This window comes from Misgurnus anguillicaudatus, chromosome 17 (assembly GCF_027580225.2).
Source record: "Misgurnus anguillicaudatus chromosome 17, ASM2758022v2, whole genome shotgun sequence".
Taxonomy (NCBI): Eukaryota; Metazoa; Chordata; class Actinopteri; order Cypriniformes; family Cobitidae; genus Misgurnus; species Misgurnus anguillicaudatus.
In genome coordinates, this window is record NC_073353.2 from 27,239,761 (window position 1) to 27,258,617 (window position 18,857).

The 18,857-nt window shown below is 39.6% G+C and overlaps 1 protein-coding gene across 13 annotated transcripts; it reads left to right on the forward strand.

Annotated features, from left to right (window-relative positions):
- Positions 1 to 1,144: 1,144 nt before the first annotated feature.
- ddx3xa (DEAD-box helicase 3 X-linked a) lies at positions 1,145 to 18,726 on the forward strand. 13 transcript variants are annotated; one of them, XM_055215129.2, is made up of 23 exons: positions 1,145 to 1,513; positions 2,872 to 2,914; positions 3,101 to 3,148; positions 3,433 to 3,492; positions 3,818 to 3,919; positions 4,000 to 4,071; positions 6,109 to 6,192; positions 6,710 to 6,886; positions 7,927 to 8,062; positions 10,985 to 11,095; positions 11,194 to 11,293; positions 11,396 to 11,531; positions 11,643 to 11,740; positions 11,846 to 11,947; positions 12,037 to 12,197; positions 12,322 to 12,466; positions 12,552 to 12,696; positions 14,103 to 14,138; positions 14,214 to 14,395; positions 14,475 to 14,592; positions 14,681 to 14,837; positions 15,864 to 15,988; positions 16,082 to 18,726. In XM_055215129.2, the coding sequence occupies exons 1-23, from the start codon at positions 1,469 to 1,471 to the stop codon at positions 16,174 to 16,176; spliced, it is 2,478 nt and encodes an 825-aa protein (XP_055071104.2). In that variant the 5' UTR covers positions 1,145 to 1,468; the 3' UTR covers positions 16,177 to 18,726. The 13 variants fall into 13 exon arrangements, with proteins under 13 accessions (XP_055071104.2, XP_055071115.2, XP_055071105.2 ...); XM_055215130.2 differs by lacking the exon at positions 6,109 to 6,192 and having other exon boundaries at positions 1,146 to 1,513; XM_055215140.2 differs by lacking the exons at positions 6,109 to 6,192; positions 14,103 to 14,138 and having other exon boundaries at positions 3,436 to 3,492; positions 16,085 to 18,726.
- Positions 18,727 to 18,857: the final 131 nt, after the last annotated feature.

Genomic DNA, 18,857 nt, shown 5'->3' on the forward strand with positions numbered 1-18,857 from the left:
AAATGGATGGATCAGAGAGACAGAAAATTGTTTCTCATACCTAAACTCCGCTGACGGAAAGAGGAAGCGTAGGGGAGGGATGAAGATTTTCTTCCGGAGAAATGAGGGTACCCGGATGTCTGTTCAGTCTGGCCTGCCCCCTAGAGGCTGATGGAAACCGTTTATTTCTATTTTTATATAATATGAATCTCTCAGTCTGTGATGACTTACAGTTGTGTTTATATTAGTCTATTTTAGTTTGTTAAGATGCTTGAAATGCAATAAAGAAAAAACATTTTATTACAATGAAAAGATGACACAGCTGAGCATGTTATATTACACTAAATAACAATCCTTCCATGCTGCTTGTAATACGTTTTATGATTTTAAAGCATTGCCGTCGTTTAGTATCTGTGTATTTGAATAATATATCTTATACTAAAAATAAGCATGTTTTATATTAAATATTCATCTTTGAAAGAAACCATGAGGAGGCAGCATCGGATCAAGCACCTGTTTATTGCAAAACACTATTTTTTAAAATAAATATTACCAAAAAACAAATTTACAAATGTTCAGTTTCCTAGACAGGACTAGGCCTTAATTATATTAAGACATTTAAGTCGTTTTTACAAACAAAACTTTGTAAAAACATTACATGGTGTGCATCTTGAGACAAAACAATGTCACTGATATATGTTAAGATATGTCACGACGAGATGTTTTTAAATTAAGGCAGCTTTTAAGCATGCATTTTAGTCTGGGACTAGGATAAACCTGTCCAGGAAACCAGCCCTTAATTACTATGTTTTTGATAACATATGGAAGTGCAACAACCAATATTATATAAACAATGCATGTATTGTATTTTATATTTTGTTCACATTTACCTTGTAATACACTCTAACTGTAAATACATTTACATTTGTATAAAATGTATACTTAACTGTGTGTGACAATTTTTTTATCTATCAAAATAGAAAAATATCAGTATAAGGAAGGGGAGAGCTAGCATAAACTCTTATATCATTTATATTACCATAGACAGTAAAAGAAAGCATATAACAACAGATCGCCAGAAACACAAGAAACACAGTGTGCCACGTGACAGCTCACTCTCGCGATATGTTGTGTCAGTGACGTCTTTCCTCCGTTCGCTGATCCAATGGCATTTAGCCTGAAGCGAGCAGATACCGCACACACTGGGCTGCCATTAGCACAGCGGGAAGGAGGCATAGATACTGTGAAAGAAACTTAACATTTCGGAATTTTGTTATCCAATTAAAGGTCCGAAGGAATATATATTGAACTCGTACATTTCTTATTTTATTTTCCACGTCGGTCTTGGCATAAAAGCCCATCGGAAACGGACAGATTGAAAAAGAACAAGTGACGTCGTTACAAAAGGAGACTTGGCTGAAATCCTTTAGTCAACAAAGAAAAATCTTTTCTGAAATACAGGAGGAATCCTCACTTATTCTCTTTAGTTATGAGTCATGTGGTCGTCGACGGTTCACACGGTCTAGATCAGCAGGTAGGCTGTAAATATGTGTTTAAAAATGAGAGGTCTGTAATCGGTTTGATCTGTTGGCTTTGACATGCGGCTTACGTCTCGAAACCTAGTGAGCTGTCCTTTAGAATGTATTCCTTATATCGTGATGCTCATATTTGCTCTCTAACAAGGCCCCTCACTAGATATAGAGACACAGTCGTAGTTCCTCGTGTTCTGTGGCTGTATATTTCCGTTCATTAAATATGAAAATTTAACAAGATGTCGGCTAAACATTAAGGCTTTAAAGTTTCGTTTTATACACAGCCGGCGAATTAGTTTCATCTTAATTTAATTGAAAGGAAATGTCATTTTAAATTCATATTTCGGTAGCCAGAATTAAAAATAAGCTTTTTAAAACGAGGAGTCAGTATCAGTTTGTGTTAGACCGCTGATACGTCACTTCTAAGTCGTCATATTCTGTAATGTATCGAAATTTGTTTTAAGAAGAGCGAGGCTTATCGTGGATGAGGCCTGTTTTACCGTTTAACCATAGCAGGGGTTTAGTTGTATATGAAGCTTAATAACTTGTTTAACATATCAGATTATTCACTTTGTGGTTTAAAGGGCCGTGTGAAATTATTACATGTGCTTTTATTCAAGTTTTATGCTTAACTAAGACGTGTGAAATATTGTGTATTGTTTTAAAATGTATATAAATGATCGGTGTTAATACAATTTTAACTTTATCGACATAATCCAATAAACACCACCGAAAGAAAGTCTTGTCCATCTGAGTTCACAATGCATTTAAATTAGGCAATAACGTTAACTTGCATTGAAAATGATTTAGAAGCAGGAATATATTTTATTATAGTACGTTTGTCGATTCGTTTAGAGACATCTGTTTTTTTAGTGGTCTAAATCGCCATTTTGAAACGAGGCTAATGATCCGGCCGGATAAACGTGTGTCACTGACACAATTCCTGTATGTTTCTATATGTAAATCCCATGTAAACAGTACTACAGACGGGAGTTATGAAGACTTCATGCGACGCTGCGCAGACCGATCGGTACATGACGTCAACGGTTCGCTCTCGCGTGAAGTTGGAAATACTCCGGCTGGCGCAGTACCTTTTCCAACAGACTGTTAATTTAACGGCATTACACATGAATGTATGGCTTTTCAGACAGCAGCATGTCACAGATGTGGTCAGTTTAGCATAGATTAATTTACCCTGAAATATAAAAAAAAAAAATGTTGCTTGGGATGGTTTAGGTGGAAACGAAGGGGAATTCTGGTAGATTGGGGCAGGTTTTGAAGTCTCTCAGTCTACCTGTATTCACCCTGTATTAAAATGTCCCTGTTTTGGTTTTGACCAATTGTGCTCTTTGTTTTTCAGCTTGCTGTTTTAGACTTAAACCCCGATGGTGCAGGCTCAGGCCGTAAGTGTATTTAATCATTGCTTCTTGTATAGTTGGATATTCAGCATGCATGTTGTAAAATTACAGTCTTGTTTTGTGATTGTGTATTTGTTTTTTATAATTTCCACATTCCACAAAAGTCCACATTTAGATGTAACCACAATGGTTAAATGAAATGTACTTTTTTTAAAAAACATTTTTTTCCAGGGCGTTACATTCCTCCTCATTTGAGAAACAAAGAGGCATCAAACAGTGGTATGTAACACTAGTTTACTTTATTAATGGGCTATATTTAGATCTATACATCCCTTGATTAGACTCTTTTGTATTTGTTGTATGGCCAACGCTCAGAGATCTGAGACATTGTATCATACATTGATCACAGTCCAAAGCAAAATGTGAGACTTTTTTTGGAACCAGATTATTTTGGTGTTCAAATTGACAAAAGCCACTCTCCATTTCATCACTTTTATAGAAGCAATGCTTTATTTTGAGCTGTTTCATACTTCGCTTTGACTTCATTCTTGTTTTTTTCACAGCAGGAAATGCTTATTCCTCTGGTAGACAGAGCGGTTATTCAGTGGCAGCAGTACAGAGCTGTAAGTTTTGCTCGGGTCCTGCTGAAGGTGCTTTGCTTCCAAGATGCATGAAAGCTTAATTCCATGCCTTCAGAGCCAATACTTTTTGAGGTCGGTCTTTTAGGCCTGACATTTAAAAGTCAGTTTTAGTGATGAGTGAACTTTAGCAAACTGGAGGAGTCGATTGCAAAGCTTTGATTGCATTGTAAGACTTCACTCCATGATAATACAGCAGCTGTGATTGCTTGCTTTCTCCTATCTTTAACTAACTGACTATGATTACGAATAAATAGTCAAAGACTCCTATGCAATAGTGCACACACTCCTTTGATTGCTTTTTGAATAGATCGTCAAGTTTCTCCCAAACAGTATCCTCAGAGTTGGCACCCTGAGGGAAACAACAGACACAGGCATAACTATCCGACTGGATGGAATGACTTTAAGATCGGTAACCATTTAAAAAAAACATGCATTGCTCCTGAGGTCCTTTCATTTGTGATGTTTTTAAGTTCCCTGTGCTCTGCTTAGGTACCCAGAGATATGCGTCCCAGGAGCTTTCTTTTTATCACACCTACACTGGTGGCTGGCCAGACAGATGTGGTATATCTCTATGCATGAGACTTTTGCATCACCTCTCTGTACTGCCTTTTACCCTTAGTGATGTCACTGCATTATCACTAGACCCTTGTTAGGGGCCTGACGTTTTTAGATGTTGTTCTAATGACGTTAAAGGGACACTCCACTTTTTTGAAAAATGCTCATTTTCCAGCTCCCTTAGAGTTAAACATTTGGTTTTTACCGTTTTGTAGTCCATTCGGCCGATCTCCGGGTCTGGCGGTGCCACTTTTGGCCTGGCTTGGCATATTGAATCTGATTGGACCATTAGCATCATGCTAAAAAATAAAGAGTTTAGATTTTTATTTTCCTTTTTAAAACTTGACTCTTCTGTAGTTGCATCCTGTTCTAGGACCGACGGAGGGTTGAAAGTTGCGATTTTCTGGGCGGATGTGGCTGGGAACTGTACTCTCATTCTGGCGTGGTGATCAGGGATTTTGCTGCTGTACCATGGCTGCAGCAGGCGTAGTGATATTGCTCGCTGCCAGAAAATAGTCTCCTTGGTTACTTTCAATAGCAGGTGACTATTTTCGGGCAGTGCGTAGTGTCACTGCGCCTGCTGCAGCCATGTTGCAGCAGCGGGGTCCCTGTTTGTTGCGCCGGAGTGAGAGTGTGGTTCCTGGCCATGTCAGCCTAGAGGATCGTTGCTTTTGGTTTTCTGTCTGTCTTGGTACACGATGTAACAACAGAAGAGAAACCGGAAAAACGAAGCTTTTCGAAGCTTCGAATCAATTGAACCAATTGCTTCGAAAATGTATTCTGTTTTTCGAAGCGTTCGAAACGCCATACACGCTGGCGACACCTGCTCGTCAAAATAGTGTAAAATATTTGGACAGCTCTTGCTGCTTTTACACTTTTTACAAAATAATAGCAAGATTGTTCTTAAAAATATGTCTTAAATTAAATAATTTATTTGTTTTAAAAACATAAAAGTATATTCTGTGTTTTTAGTTTTATTTAGGGCAAATAAATAAAATTAAAACGAACTCCCTTTTTACTTATGCACATTTTTGTCATTAAATCTGTCTATAAACAAAAAGTAGACAAAATGGTAGTGTTGTTAGTCAGAAGGATAAATGTTTTATGAACTTTTATATTAAAACTGACCGAGTTCACCTACACTAGTCATTTGTGATCAACTCCCCCTAGTGGTGAATCTCTTGAGTTTCGAAACGGTTATGACGTAATAAACCCTCGTTTGTTAAAATTACGTGACTTTGGCCAGTTTAAAACAAGCTCCGAACCAATGATTCGGAAAAAAAGATTTGTAAATGTTTCGAAGCCTCATGAAGCGTGCTTCAAAATCGCCCATCACTAAAATATCAAAACTCTTTGGTTGTTTTTTGGCGTGACGCTGGTTGTCTAATCAGATTTAATGGATTATGCTGGGCTGTGCTGGGGGTGGTGCCGCCGGACCGGGAGATCGGCTGAATGGATTCCAAAAATGTTTGGCTCTGGGGGAGCTGGAGGGTTGGCATATTTTCAAAAAAGTGGAGTGTCCCTTTACTAGCATGCGTTTGCATGCATCACTTAGTATTTATAAAGACAACAGTGTTAACATTACTAACATTAAACCTACTTGTTTACACACACTATTCCAATTAGGCAAACTGAGCTTTAACATGGTTTACTGTTGCCATTGTTGGTTTGCCTTGACCAAATCTTTCTTTGTTTTTTCGTTTGTAATTTAAATGACAGACTATATTAAATGAACTAAATAAACATCCTATTTAAGATGTTGACATCACCTTAAGTTGGATTTGTTGCCTGCCTTAAAGGTCTATTATCTTTTAGTAATTCCTCATGAAATGTTTGGAAGTAAGAATTCATGATTAGCAAGTAGGTCAGCAGCGAGCACTTTCTGGAAGGTTGATTTAGTACACTTGGAAAGTTTATGTTTGGGTTTAACCACATCTGAGGTGTGCGTGTTTGGCCTGTTTGTGTAGACTGAAGTAATGTAGAGTGGACATGCATTAGTTTGCTTCATCAACCACAGCTTATTTCTATGTATGTCATTTGCAGTCTCCCCTGCGCGTACTGAAAGCAGTGTAGCCACCGATGGAAATGAAGATACAGCCAGTGTTATCAGCTGGGCTGATCGCTGTGGTAAATTCAAGCTTTTGACATAGGCATGGCTTGGTCTGAATTGGTGTTTTTTGTGGCGATTGGTCTGCGTAGGCTCTTGGCATTTGTGTGCGCACAACCCCATTTTGTTGGGAAGGACGTTGCACTGTGAAAAGTCACGTGATGAGCTTTCGGAGTGTGTGCTCTTTGTTCAAAACTGGATTTTCTTCGAAAGAAATAGCTGTGTGAGTCACCAGGACGGACAAAACTGGTTTATTTTTCTTTTATGTGGTTCCCAGAGATGATGTCGATCTCTGTATTTATCTGCCGTTTCTGAGCAGTAACACAAACCTGTTTGTCTGGTTAACTCTGGACGACTTGAGTCGTTCTCAATGCTGCAGTAAGAAGAAATTGCTTGCTGGCTTTTTCACCTCTGTCACTCACCAAACCTTCACCACTGAAACCTGTGGATTGTATGCTCTTGGCTTTGAGCTATGTTAGAAAACCGAGCTTCCGCTTAAATGCCTGATCTTATCTACTTTCCTGTTTTTTATGAAAGATTCTCCAGGGTGGGATGGCGGTCGTAGCAATGGTTTCGTCAACGGGTACCATGATGGACATATAAATGGAGCGGCAAACTTTGGGCGTGGACCACCTCGCAATGACAGGGGTGGGCGTGGAAGCTTCCGGGGCACCAGGAATGGTGGTTCTTTCACCCAACCCATGCATAATGCAGGTGAGGGCAATTTTGCGTACAGAAGTGTTTAATGAAGCTGGGAATGTTTCGCAGAGTTTACATTTATTTTATGATATACTTCAACAACAATAATCGATTATGAAAACGTTATTGATGGAGTGGTGAGCAAGTGACATCACGCACCAAACTCAAAAGCACAGAGAAGCAGGTGTCAAGGGGGTCGCACACCGGCCGCGCAGCTCAGCATCGCCTTGAGTTGCGTCTAGGACAACTCTGAGGTTCGTAAACCGGAAATGCACATTAAATAGCCCGAGCTTCGTCAGATAGCGTCTACTTCAAAATGCAACATATACGTTAGCAGCCAATGTTAATCGTTAATGATTTGGGACCAATATGATGTTATTTAATGTGAAACTATGTGAGTGGCGCTCTGTGGCAACTTCGAGCAACTTCCTGAGTCATAACTGGGCAGCGCCGGTGTGCGTACACCCATAGAAAACAATGTGTTTTTTTTTTTTAAGAGCTGAGCTGCGCGTCCAGTGTGCGATCACCTTTACGTGACAATGTAAAAGAGCGCCACAATTGACCGTATGATAGTGGAGGCAAAGCGCAACGTCTATAAATGGATTTAATTACTTTCTTATTTTCTTTGACTTTATAACTGCACAACTTGCGCTGTTGTAGTGGGGCGGTGGGCAAGTTTTCATAATCAATTATTACAAATTAATTGATTAGTTGTTACAGCTCTAATACTATATATTTTGTATAAGAGGGAGATTAATTGCAAGCAGTAATGAAAGGTTACCCGTGGTTATTAGTCATTCAAAATATTTTTAATGATATTCGGGTCGCGGTCGGTCGGGTCGTATGAAATATAGATGCCGTTAACTATTTTAAACAATTACTACTTTTAAAAAATGCATGTCGGGTATTTTATTTATTTATTTTTTGCGGTTCGAGTTGCGGGCAGGTTAATTGAAAATGTCGGTCGGGTGCGGGTTGTTTATACATTGACCCGCACATCACTGATTGCAAGGTGTGTTTATTGCTATTAATTAATTCATTTAATATGAAACTAGGTTATGGTGGTTATGAGAACAAAGATGGAGGCTGGAATTCTATGGTGAACAGAGATGCCTACAGTAGCTTTGGTGGACGTTCGGACAGAGGAAAGTCGGCTTTCTTCAATGACCGAGGATCAGGATCAAGAGGAAGGTGAGCAACGGCAATGTATAAAAGCTATAATGGGACCGTATTTGGATCCATAACTTCGCTTTGCAATAGCAAGAATCACCTCATAACTAAGTCACATGGGTATATTTGTAGCATTAGCCAAAAAATACTTTTTTATGCTAAAATCATTAGGATATTAAGTAAATATTGTTTTCCATGGAACTGTCTTGTACATTTCCTACTGCAAGTATATATATCATTAATGTGTTGCAGAGGACTTCGTTTGGACATTTTAACTCTTTGCTGACAGCGTGTTAAAAAAAAGTTGCCAGCAGCGCCAGCTTTTTTCATGATTTTCTTTAACATACAATATATCCAATAAAAGAACAGACCTAGTTCTCTCTTATTACCTCTCAAATATGGGTAGGTTTCTTCAAAAACACAAAATTTTGAGCAAAAAGCTGAGATAATTCCAGTTTTGTTAGAGATCAGATTCAGAGTGATCCTCAAAACATAAACGGACATACAGGTGTTTGCCCTAGGGCGATACTTCTGGGTTTTATACGTTGCAGAAGTGCCAATAACAACCGTATTGCGGAAAGCCGGAAATACTCGTCATTGGCAGGGAAGGGTTTTCTCTTAAAGGCGGAGTGCACAATGTTTGAAAGCCAATGTTGATATTTGAAATCACCTAAACAAACACGCCCCTACCCCAATAGAATCTGGACATTCTTTTAAAAGACCCGCCCCACACATAAGCAACCCGGCAAGGATGTCGGTTAGTAGACACGCTCCTAACTGCTGTTTGGCTATAAGTGTGTTTTGGTAGTCGGCCCGTCTCCTTTTCCAAAGCGTTTTTCAAACATTGTGCACTCCGTCTTTAATTGACGAGATAACTCTTCAATGGCGGCAAAAGAGTTAAAAGTAGATTTTCTCCATTTCATGTTTTTTTACACCCTCAGATTCCAGATTTTAAAATAGTTGTGTATCTGCCAAATATTGTCCTATCCTAATACATGGATCAATATCAAGCTTATTTATTCAGCTTTCAGATGATGTATCAATCTCAATTTCAAAAAATTGACCCCTATAATTTTATGGTCCAGGGTCACATTTGTGCTACAGACATGAACAATACTTAAGCAATATCGCTCGAGTAGGAGTGTGATATAGCTCTATATCATCACGGCTGTGATTAGGCCAGAGGCACGAGGCCGCAGGCCGAGTGCCGGAGGCAATCACAGCCGTGATGATATAGAGCTATATCACACGACTCCGAGAGCGATATTGCTTTTATACAACAGTTCGACGGCACACGTTTGAAAAACGAAAACTAGAAAACAACAACGGAGTTATTTTAAAAGCCTCTTTGTTTGAGAACTACTTCCGCCACGGATTTGAGGGCGGCCAGAATGACAGGTAAAACTTTCGGCTGCTTTGAAGCTCATAACAACTCAATGGACGGAAAAGCCGTTACTTTATATTACCGTTTCTTGGTCACAAAGTGTAGTTTTAAGATTAGTTCAGTCGAGAATGTATATGTATTATATTTAAATCTGCAGTCGATTAGTAAAGATAGCGCCTGTTTGAACGTTTGCTTAGTGAAATTCGGTACGAATGAGAACCAAAGCATGAGCGGACATCAGTGTTCACTCGCCCCGCTGACCACCGCCCTCTCTGGGCTACATCTCTGAAAGAGATACCCTGGCTCTCATGTTGGCCTTGTTTGTTTATGATCGTCAAAATGAGATCAAATCAGCAGTATTTGGTGTCATGATCAAACTATTACTTGTTTTTTAATTCATATTTAGTGTCTTTTGTGTTGTTATTGTTTTGGCGCGAGGTAAAAGTTAATAAAACTACTTGTATAACGTTACTATTGCTTTCTCATTTATTCTTAACGTGATACGAGCACTCGATTATTATTATTAAACTTTGTTCTGGTCAGTACTATATAAAACGGTATTTTATAAGTGTCAGAGATATGTTTATAAGCATGCTGCTTATAAATATACCAGTGGCCATATCTCATAACATGTTTTAATAGTCAGGTCACGATAAAGTAAATGATCAATGTCCACATTTAAAAGCTGCGGTGCTTACCTGCAGTTTCATGGGCCCGGTTGCATAAAGCACCTTAAGTTTTTTCCTTAAGTATGACACTTAAGGGGTAAATTCCCCTTAAATTCTGTAAGATAATAATTAAAGAGTTTTGCATATAATCCCTTAAACGGTTCTCTTAGGTAAGAGTAATCGTTAAGTGTTTCATGACAGTGACCCCGGTTTGTTGTTATAAAATACTATTGTTGCCATGGAGAAACAACAGAAACAACTTAAGGGTTTTTCTTCAACACCCTTAAGTTTAAAGGAAACAACTTAAGGGAAAATTACACTTAAGGTGCTTTATGCAACCGGGCCATGGTGTTTTCGCGTTCTGATAAGAAATATAGCTCCAGAAAAAAAACGAGTGTTTATATTCCTCTTTCCAAGTGTCAATAATCCACACGATGTGACAAGACATTTCTCCCATTAACTGTAACGTAACATCCAAGAGCGCTGATCTTTGACGGAATAACTTCTGATTGGGGATTCACAGACTGATTTATGAGCTAGTAAACTAATGAGACAAACGGAGAGTGATTCAAAACAGGGCGTCTGTGTTTTTCCATTCAGAGATGAGCCTGCTTAGGACCTCCATTCACTAGGTGGCGGAATGATACGAAAGGTGAAGCGGTTACAGTGCCGATATCAGCACAATATCGCACAGGTCTTAGCCAATCAGATTCGAGAACCAGAAAGAACTGTTGTATAATTATAAATATGTGGCTTGTCAAACAGTTTGATGTATGTTTCCTGTGTCCCAAAATGTTGCTGTGGTTATGCGGTTTCCCAAGTAGTTCATCATGTAGCACTGCAGTGTTTTCATGATTATTAGCTTTAATGTGCAAGTGGTTTTTTTGGCAGGTATGAGCGTGGAGGCTTTGGAGGATCAGGAGGGAACAGTCGTTGGGTTGAAGAGTCCAGAGATGAGGAGGACTGGTCAAAGCCGCTGCCCCCCAATGATCGCGTGGAACAGTGAGTGGGCCGCCTCTGTTAATCTCACTGTGTTTTCTGACCATCTGTCATAGCGATAAAGCCTTTGTTCTCTCTATCTCTCGTCCTTTGTTCATCAGGGAGCTGTTCTCTGGGAGCAACACGGGGATTAACTTTGAGAAGTACGATGACATTCCTGTGGAGGCCACTGGATCAAACTGTCCTGGGCATATTGAGAGCGTAAGACTAGTGATTGATAGTCTGCTTTCATAGAAATATATGACTCGGTAGACAGCCAAATCATATATTAGCAGTTGGTTTACTGTGTTTTTGTCTTTTCAGTTCCATGATGTGGATATGGGGGATATCATTATGGGCAACATCGCCTTGACCAGCTACACGCACCCTACCCCTGTTCAGAAATATGCAATCCCCATCATTAAGAGCAAGAGGGACCTGATGGCCTGTGCACAGACAGGTCAGTCATGCGTAACACCTTTCTGACTATTTAAACTGTATAATGAACTGCAATGTCTGGCTTTCTGAAGCTGAAATTTATTCATACGTATGCTTTATTTTTGTGAATCAGGCTCAGGGAAGACTGCAGCCTTCCTACTTCCTGTGCTGAGTCAGATCTACACTGACGGACCCGGAGAAGCGCTGCAGGCCTCCAAAGCCAGTGTCCAGGTTCTGCACTTACAATATAGCTCACTTTAACATCTCTATTGAAAAGTTTTGAAGTGTTTTAATGGGAAGAGCTTTAGTGAAGTAACAATTTTTGCTTTGCTTAAGCCGGAGAACGGGAAGTACGCCCGCCGTAAACAGTATCCCATTTCTCTCGTCTTGGCTCCAACAAGAGAGCTTGCTCTTCAGATCTATGATGAGGCTAGAAAGGTACGTCAGACTTGCCGTGACCGAAGATAAACTAATATAGCTAAGTTCACGTGTAAAACTTTTCAAATCCAATTTCGTGTCTTCTGCAGTTCGCCTACCGCTCAAGAGTGCGCCCGTGTGTGGTTTATGGAGGTGCTGATATAGGCCAGCAGATTCGTGAATTGGAAAGAGGCTGTCACCTTCTGGTGGCCACACCCGGCCGTCTGGTAGACATGATGGAGAGAGGCAAGATCTGCCTGGATCACTGCAAATAAGTGTAGTATAGTACATTTTCCACAAGGGTCATTCATAAACACATCAGGGTCATAAAACTTTAGTTTAAAAAGTGCTCATGTTGGTTTTGGAAATTCAACTAATTTATGCATTTTATTTAGATACCTGGTCCTGGATGAGGCAGACAGAATGCTTGATATGGGTTTTGAACCCCAGATCAGACGTATTGTGGAGCAGGACACCATGCCTCCTAAAGGAGCTCGCCAGACCATGATGTTCAGTGCCACTTTCCCCAAAGAGATCCAGGTATGTGTGTGTTTGTGCAACATAAACCAGCATAACATAAAATGAAGAATGAAGACGTCCTTTATCTCTCTTTTTTTTTTTTTAGATTTTAGCTCGTGACTTTTTGGAGGAATACATTTTCCTGGCTGTGGGCCGTGTGGGTTCCACCTCAGAGAACATCACCCAGAAGGTCGTTTGGGTGGAGGAGAATGACAAGCGCTCATTCCTCCTCGATCTGCTCAATGCTACAGGTAAGACCACCTAAACCTTGGGTTTGTGATGGCTTATGGAAATGATGACATCGGACAAGCTTTGTGTGCTGCTAATGTAACATCAGTATGGTTAATGAGTGTGGGTTTTATTTGACCCTGGACCACAAAACTAGTCATAAGTTGCATAGGTAATAATAGCCAATAGCCAAAAATACATTGTATGGGTCAAAATGTCTTTTTTAAAGGAAAATTCCACCGTTTTTCAATGTTTTACTATGTTCTTGCCTCAACTTAGATGAATTAATACATACCTATCTTTTTTCAATGCGTGCACTTAATCTGTGTCTAGTGCGTAGTGAATGTGTTGGCATTTGGCCTAGCCCCCTTCATTCCTATGGCTCCAAACAAAAGTTTTATTTTGTGCCACCATACTACCGTAACTACTCGTGTAACAGTCTTTAAATGGGGAAAACATTGAAGTGTTTGGTGGCTTCTAAATTCATCCCTGTTTGGATCCTAAGGAATGAATGGGGCTGGGCTAAATGCTAACACTTATGTTGCGTTGTAGAAAGATTAAGTGCACACATTGATAGACAAATTAATACATACCTCTCTTTTAAGTTGAGGTAGGAACATAGTAAAACATTGATAAACAGTGGTGTTTTCCTTTAAGGCCAAAAAATATTAGGATGGTAAGTAAAGATCACGTTCCATGAAGACATTTTGGACACTTCCTACCGTAAATATATCAAACATTTATTTATGATTAGTAATGTGTTGCTAAGGACTTCATTTGGACAACTTTAAAGGTAATTTCTCTCAATATTTTGATTATTTTAGAAATCTGGAATCTCAGGGTGCAAACAGTTGTGTCTTGCCCAAATATTGTCCTATCCTAACAAACCAAACATAAAAAGGACCCTTATGACTATTTTTATTTTTTTGGTCCAGGGTTACATATTTCACTGTTAGTCTTCTATACAAGTTGCTCCAAATAAGATTTGGTTAATAAAAAACCTTTAAATACGAAGGAATTACTAGTCATGTTTCATCGTGATTATGTGACAAACATATCCGAGTTTGCCTATATGGTTTTCTAAATGTAACACTTTTGCTTTATTCTACAATGACGTAACTCAAATTTGGTCATAAATAAGATGTTTCTCTTGTTGTAATAGGCATAGGGAGCCCAAGGTCTGCCTCCTTGGTGATGCTCTCATCTGTATCCATAGCAACATAGTACCGAGAGACTAATGCATTGAAATAATAAGTCTAGTCAGTCAGTTACCATGCCAACAATATCTAAGCAAATATTAAAGAAGCTAACAAAGTATCTCTGTAACAAAGACTGCCTTTTAAAAACTTAATAGGTGGAGACTGCAGTCATGTTGATGGGTGTTTTAATTGCATTGTGTTTTTCCGTCTCATCCTCTTTACACTAATAGCAGAACCTGAAATAGGAAAAGAACCTGAGGTCCACGGTAAATGCTGATAATCAACTAAACTGTCAGTTTTTCGGCTGCTAAGTTATTAAAACCTTTTCTGGGTCTGTGCAGGCAAGGATTCTCTCACGCTGGTGTTTGTGGAAACCAAAAAGGGAGCAGATGCTCTTGAGGATTTTCTCTACCGCGAGGGCTATGCATGCACCAGTATCCATGGTGACCGCTCTCAGCGCGATCGCGAGGAAGCACTCAACCAGTTTCGTTCTGGGCGCTGTCCTATCATGGTTGCCACTGCTGTAAGTGTAAAGTCTCTGTTTTTGGAAGCCTGTTATGTTTCTCTGTGATGTTCGCTGATCGAGCTGTTGTGTGTTGCAGGTGGCTGCACGAGGTCTGGACATATCCAATGTTAAACACGTGATCAACTTTGACTTACCTAGCGACATCGAGGAATACGTTCACCGGATCGGTCGTACAGGCCGCGTGGGAAACCTCGGTGAGTTTTACCGTAGCTTTTGGATAAATATCGTAATGGTTTTATTTGTTGAGATTTGTCTGTGCTAAAATGATCTCTTAATTGTCAGGTTTGGCCACCTCGTTCTTCAATGATAAGAACAGTAACATCACAAAAGATTTGCTGGACATCCTGGTGGAGGCCAAACAAGAGGTTCCTTCCTGGCTCGAAAACCTCGCTTATGAGCACCAGCACAAGAGCACCAGCAGCCGCGGACGCCCCAAGAGGTACAAAATCAATATTTTAGGGCCACTGGTTTTCAGTAGGGGTGCACCGATAAATGCCGATCTATTCCTAATCGCACAGTGTGTATGGTTCTTCGTCTGCAGCGCATATTGAGTTTCTGCACGAGAGCGCCCTCTGGCTTTTGGATTTAGTGGCATTTCATCGTATTTCATTGAGAAGCATAGCAAGCATCATGGCCGATATTTCGGTGCAGAACTGGGATTATCCTCGTCCCAGACTAAAATGCATGTTTCATGCCTAACTTTTTTTTTAAAAACCTTGTACTGAAATATTTGATCTAGTCCTGCCTTGTTTGCAGAATAAAAGTTTGTTAACATAATTATTATACACGGTACACCCACATATAATATGTATAAATACGCACGCGCACACACATGTTTATAATTAAGAAACATTTGCATGTGTATATACATGTTTATATTTACATATAATATAAATTATGTATAAATATTTTATATTTATTATATAAATGTATAATTTTAAGAAAAAAATATGTGTGTGTGTGTGTGTATTTATATATATTTTTATACACAGTACACACACTTATATTATGCAAGCAAAAACTTTTATTCTGTAAACAATTAGTTGCGACTAATTGTGAGGCAGCACTAATCTTAACACATATCAGTGCTTTTGCTATATGGTGTGCATTGAGACAAAACAATAGTTTTTGTAAGGGTTGTTTGTGAAAAACTACTTAAATATCCTAATGTAACTTAACGGCGGGGTGCATGATTTTTGAAAACGTTTTGGAAAAGGCAGTCAGGCTGAGTACCAAAACACACTTGTAACCAATCAGCAGTAAGGGGCGTGTCTACTAACGGACATCGTTGCCTGGGTTGCGTATGTGTGGGGCGAGTCTATCAAAAGAAGTTCCAGATTCTAGCGTGTTTGTTTTGGCTTTCAGAGATCATGCACCCCGCCTTTAAGGCCAAGTCCTGGATTAATCTAAAACCTGTCTGGGAAACCGTCCCTTAAATATGTTGCGCTCTGGTTTCCTTCTGCAGGTTCTCTGGTGGCTTTGGGGCCAGAGATTATCGCCAGATCCCCGGGGGTGGTAACGCATTCGGCAACCGTGGCGCTCGCAACCCTGGTGGCCACGTAGCCAGCCGAGGATTTGGAGGAAATAAAGGTTTGTTTCACTTGAAACCCCATCTGACAGTTTGTGTTTTATAAATTAGCTGTTTTGTTTCTGAAGCGATCCTAACTTTGGTGTCTTTTTTAGTAGGCGGCTTTGGCAGTTTTGGCGGTGACAGCTACGGAGGCAACTATGGAAACTACGGAGGAAGCTACGCCCAGGTTGACTGGTGGGGCAACTAAATGTGTTCGAAGAGGGTCACCATGCCAAACCACATGTTATCATAGCCAGACTCTACTCCCTGTGTAGCTTTATGAACTCGGTACATTACACGCTGTGATTCTCTGCCCGCAGTCTAAAGTGAGCTAAAAAAAAGTGTAAGATCTGCGCAGTTAAAACTGACACAGAATGCCCACTTGTATATTTGATATAGATATTACAAAGTTTTTCTTTGTTTGGAAAAACGAGGATCATTTGTATGTGAAATGTACTGTGCCTTTTTCAATATAGACAGGTATTTAGTTTCGTTAATTTTATTGAGTGAACTCGGCCAAGAGCTTAATTTTTTTCCTGTAAAGGCGTTTGAAAGCTTGTACTTTATCAAACCTTGGCAAATAGTGGGATAACGTGACTCGGAACGAGTCGCGATCCATTTGAATTTCAAACCGATATCATAAAGCCAACAATACAAGCCACAAAACTAAGACACGGGTGCTTTGCGTTCAACGTGAACGGCTTTGTGAAGCGACTGTGTCACAAGGGATGATAAATAAGTCTGACTTATTTTAGTTTTGCTCACTCTATCCTCGAGAGGCACCTATTTAGGGATATGGTTGTCTTGAAGGCCATTCCGGTTATGATATTCATGACAAAATATTGGAAACACTTGGTGTTTTAAAAAAAATTCACAATGCTGGAACTTCTTACTCCACTTGTTTTAATTGACTTGACACAGTGTTATGGCAGCTAGTAAGAACCAGATGCTAGCCACTGTAGAAGTGGGCAGCATTTTTTGTTCAAATCGTTTTCGAAACATTTCGGAGAATCGGATGTGGTTTTTTACAAGACCACGCGAACGTTTTTTTTTTTTATATATAAAATGTTTCTTTATTAATGTCAGCAAACAAAAAATGCCTGCCATCCTGAAAATGAAGTTTAAATGGCTACAAACGGACCACACGGAACCAAAGCGGTTGTGCCTTTCGAAACATGGCTGCTTTGGTCAAATACGCATGCTAGTGTTTTGTTTTTTGGTCAAGGAGAGAAGACGAACGAACTGTTGCAGGCTTTATTTTAATACAAACGTCCTCTCTTTTCAAGCTGCGTGGCGGGCACGGCTCCCTTTTTCATAGGCGGCAGCAGCAGCCGAGAGTTGTTTTCGAGGCATCGGCGAATCCGGGAGTTTGTCGGGTTAGGCGAGTCCAGTTAGACAGGGTCCAAACTCTCGAACACAAACGCTGTCAGCGTTCATCTGGTTAGATGTGAACTAAACCAATGGCCGATGAGCCAGATTTATGCTTCTTTTCATAAAAGGAAAGAAGCCTTCGATCGGAGGAGAAATATGGCATTTAACGCAAAAGTGCAATAGAGTTTCTTCTCAAGTGAGTTGTGCCTTGACTTATTTTTATGTTTACGTTTTAGTTAATGAATTCAAACCGATGCACTGACAGTATTGAGAACTTCAAGTTGAATGGTGCTACTCGAGTTCGGTCTAGGCTCGAGTACGTTGTGCCCATCACGTTTTACAAAGTTCTTCTTTTATTGCACATTTAGAGTTTTATACGAATGTCTTGAGCGCACGTCCTCAAGCTTCCAAATATCGTGTATTTGAGGAGACAGGAGAAACGCAGCTTGTTTACAAAAAAGGGGAAGGGTTCTCAATATATATATATATTATCCAGGATTTATTTGGGACCAGGGCGATCAGCAGTAGGGAATTTAGCTATTTGCACACAGATTTCTAGATTCTACTTTTGCTGCTAGTTTTGTGTAACTTATTAAGCATTTTTTGAGAAATATTTATTTTTATAAGCCTCAAAGTGATTCTTTGAAAGTTTCAAGTAACTTGACCAAAAGACAATACTTAAACACTGGCACTTGAATGTTGAATGTCACCTGTATGCGTGAAGTTTCTATATTTCGGGGTAGTGTGAGCTTTTTTAATGTTTCAGACGTGTTGGACTTGCTCGGTATCTGCAGCTGTCGAAGTCTCGACGGCCGCACGCGGATGTGGAAATACCAATTGGCTTTCGAAATTGGAAATTTGTGGATATAAATAAAAACATGCCAAGGTTTGGAATTAAAAGTCATTAAAATAAAAAAAAAGGAAAAACGTAACAATTGCCTAAATATCAGTGCACAGTGTCCAGATTCTCCAAATATGTGTGTTTGTTTGTTTGTTTATTTCTTATGTATTTCAGATTGGCATTTGTTCTGTTTTATGTTTTGTTTCTGTCATTGTCTGGCACATGGCGATCTTAAACATGTGGTTAATCTTCATTGTATTTACATATATGGCAGCTCTGGGTTTTGGTCTTCTCAGGAGGAGCCGCAAGTGTCCACGCTAGCAATAAGTCTTACTATGTATTAAAAACACTGATATCACACCCCATGCACCCCCTCCATTTGAATGGAAAGAGGTGATTGGCTTCCTGAGAGGACACCAGAGCTTACTAGATTTAGATTTTGCTTTGTCGTAGCATATAGGCTATGCACTGCATGAGAGGACTCGGCTGTGCGTTTATTGTATGATTTTACCAAAATAAAAGTTTATGATGCAAATTCCTTACAAATCAAGCATGTGTTCTTATGTAGCAAAAACATTTGGTCAAATATTGGACCAGCTGTTCTTGGCGAGACGTGAACTTGGTGGAGTGTTTGACATTTATTTGGCGCCGGTTTGTTTACTAAATGGAAACTTGTT

What these genes read in the sequence shown, in the direction of transcription:
- ddx3xa (XM_055215129.2), top strand. Translation starts at nt 1,469, where the DNA reads ATGAGTCATGTGGTCGTCGACGGTTCACACGGTCTAGATCAGCAG. An exon ending in CCAACCCATGCATAATGCAG is followed by an intron (nt 6,887 to 7,926) that starts GTGAGGGCAATT and finishes ATATGAAACTAG; the next exon opens with GTTATGGTGGTTATGAGAAC. An exon ending in ATCTGCCTGGATCACTGCAA is followed by an intron (nt 12,198 to 12,321) that starts ATAAGTGTAGTA and finishes CATTTTATTTAG; the next exon opens with ATACCTGGTCCTGGATGAGG.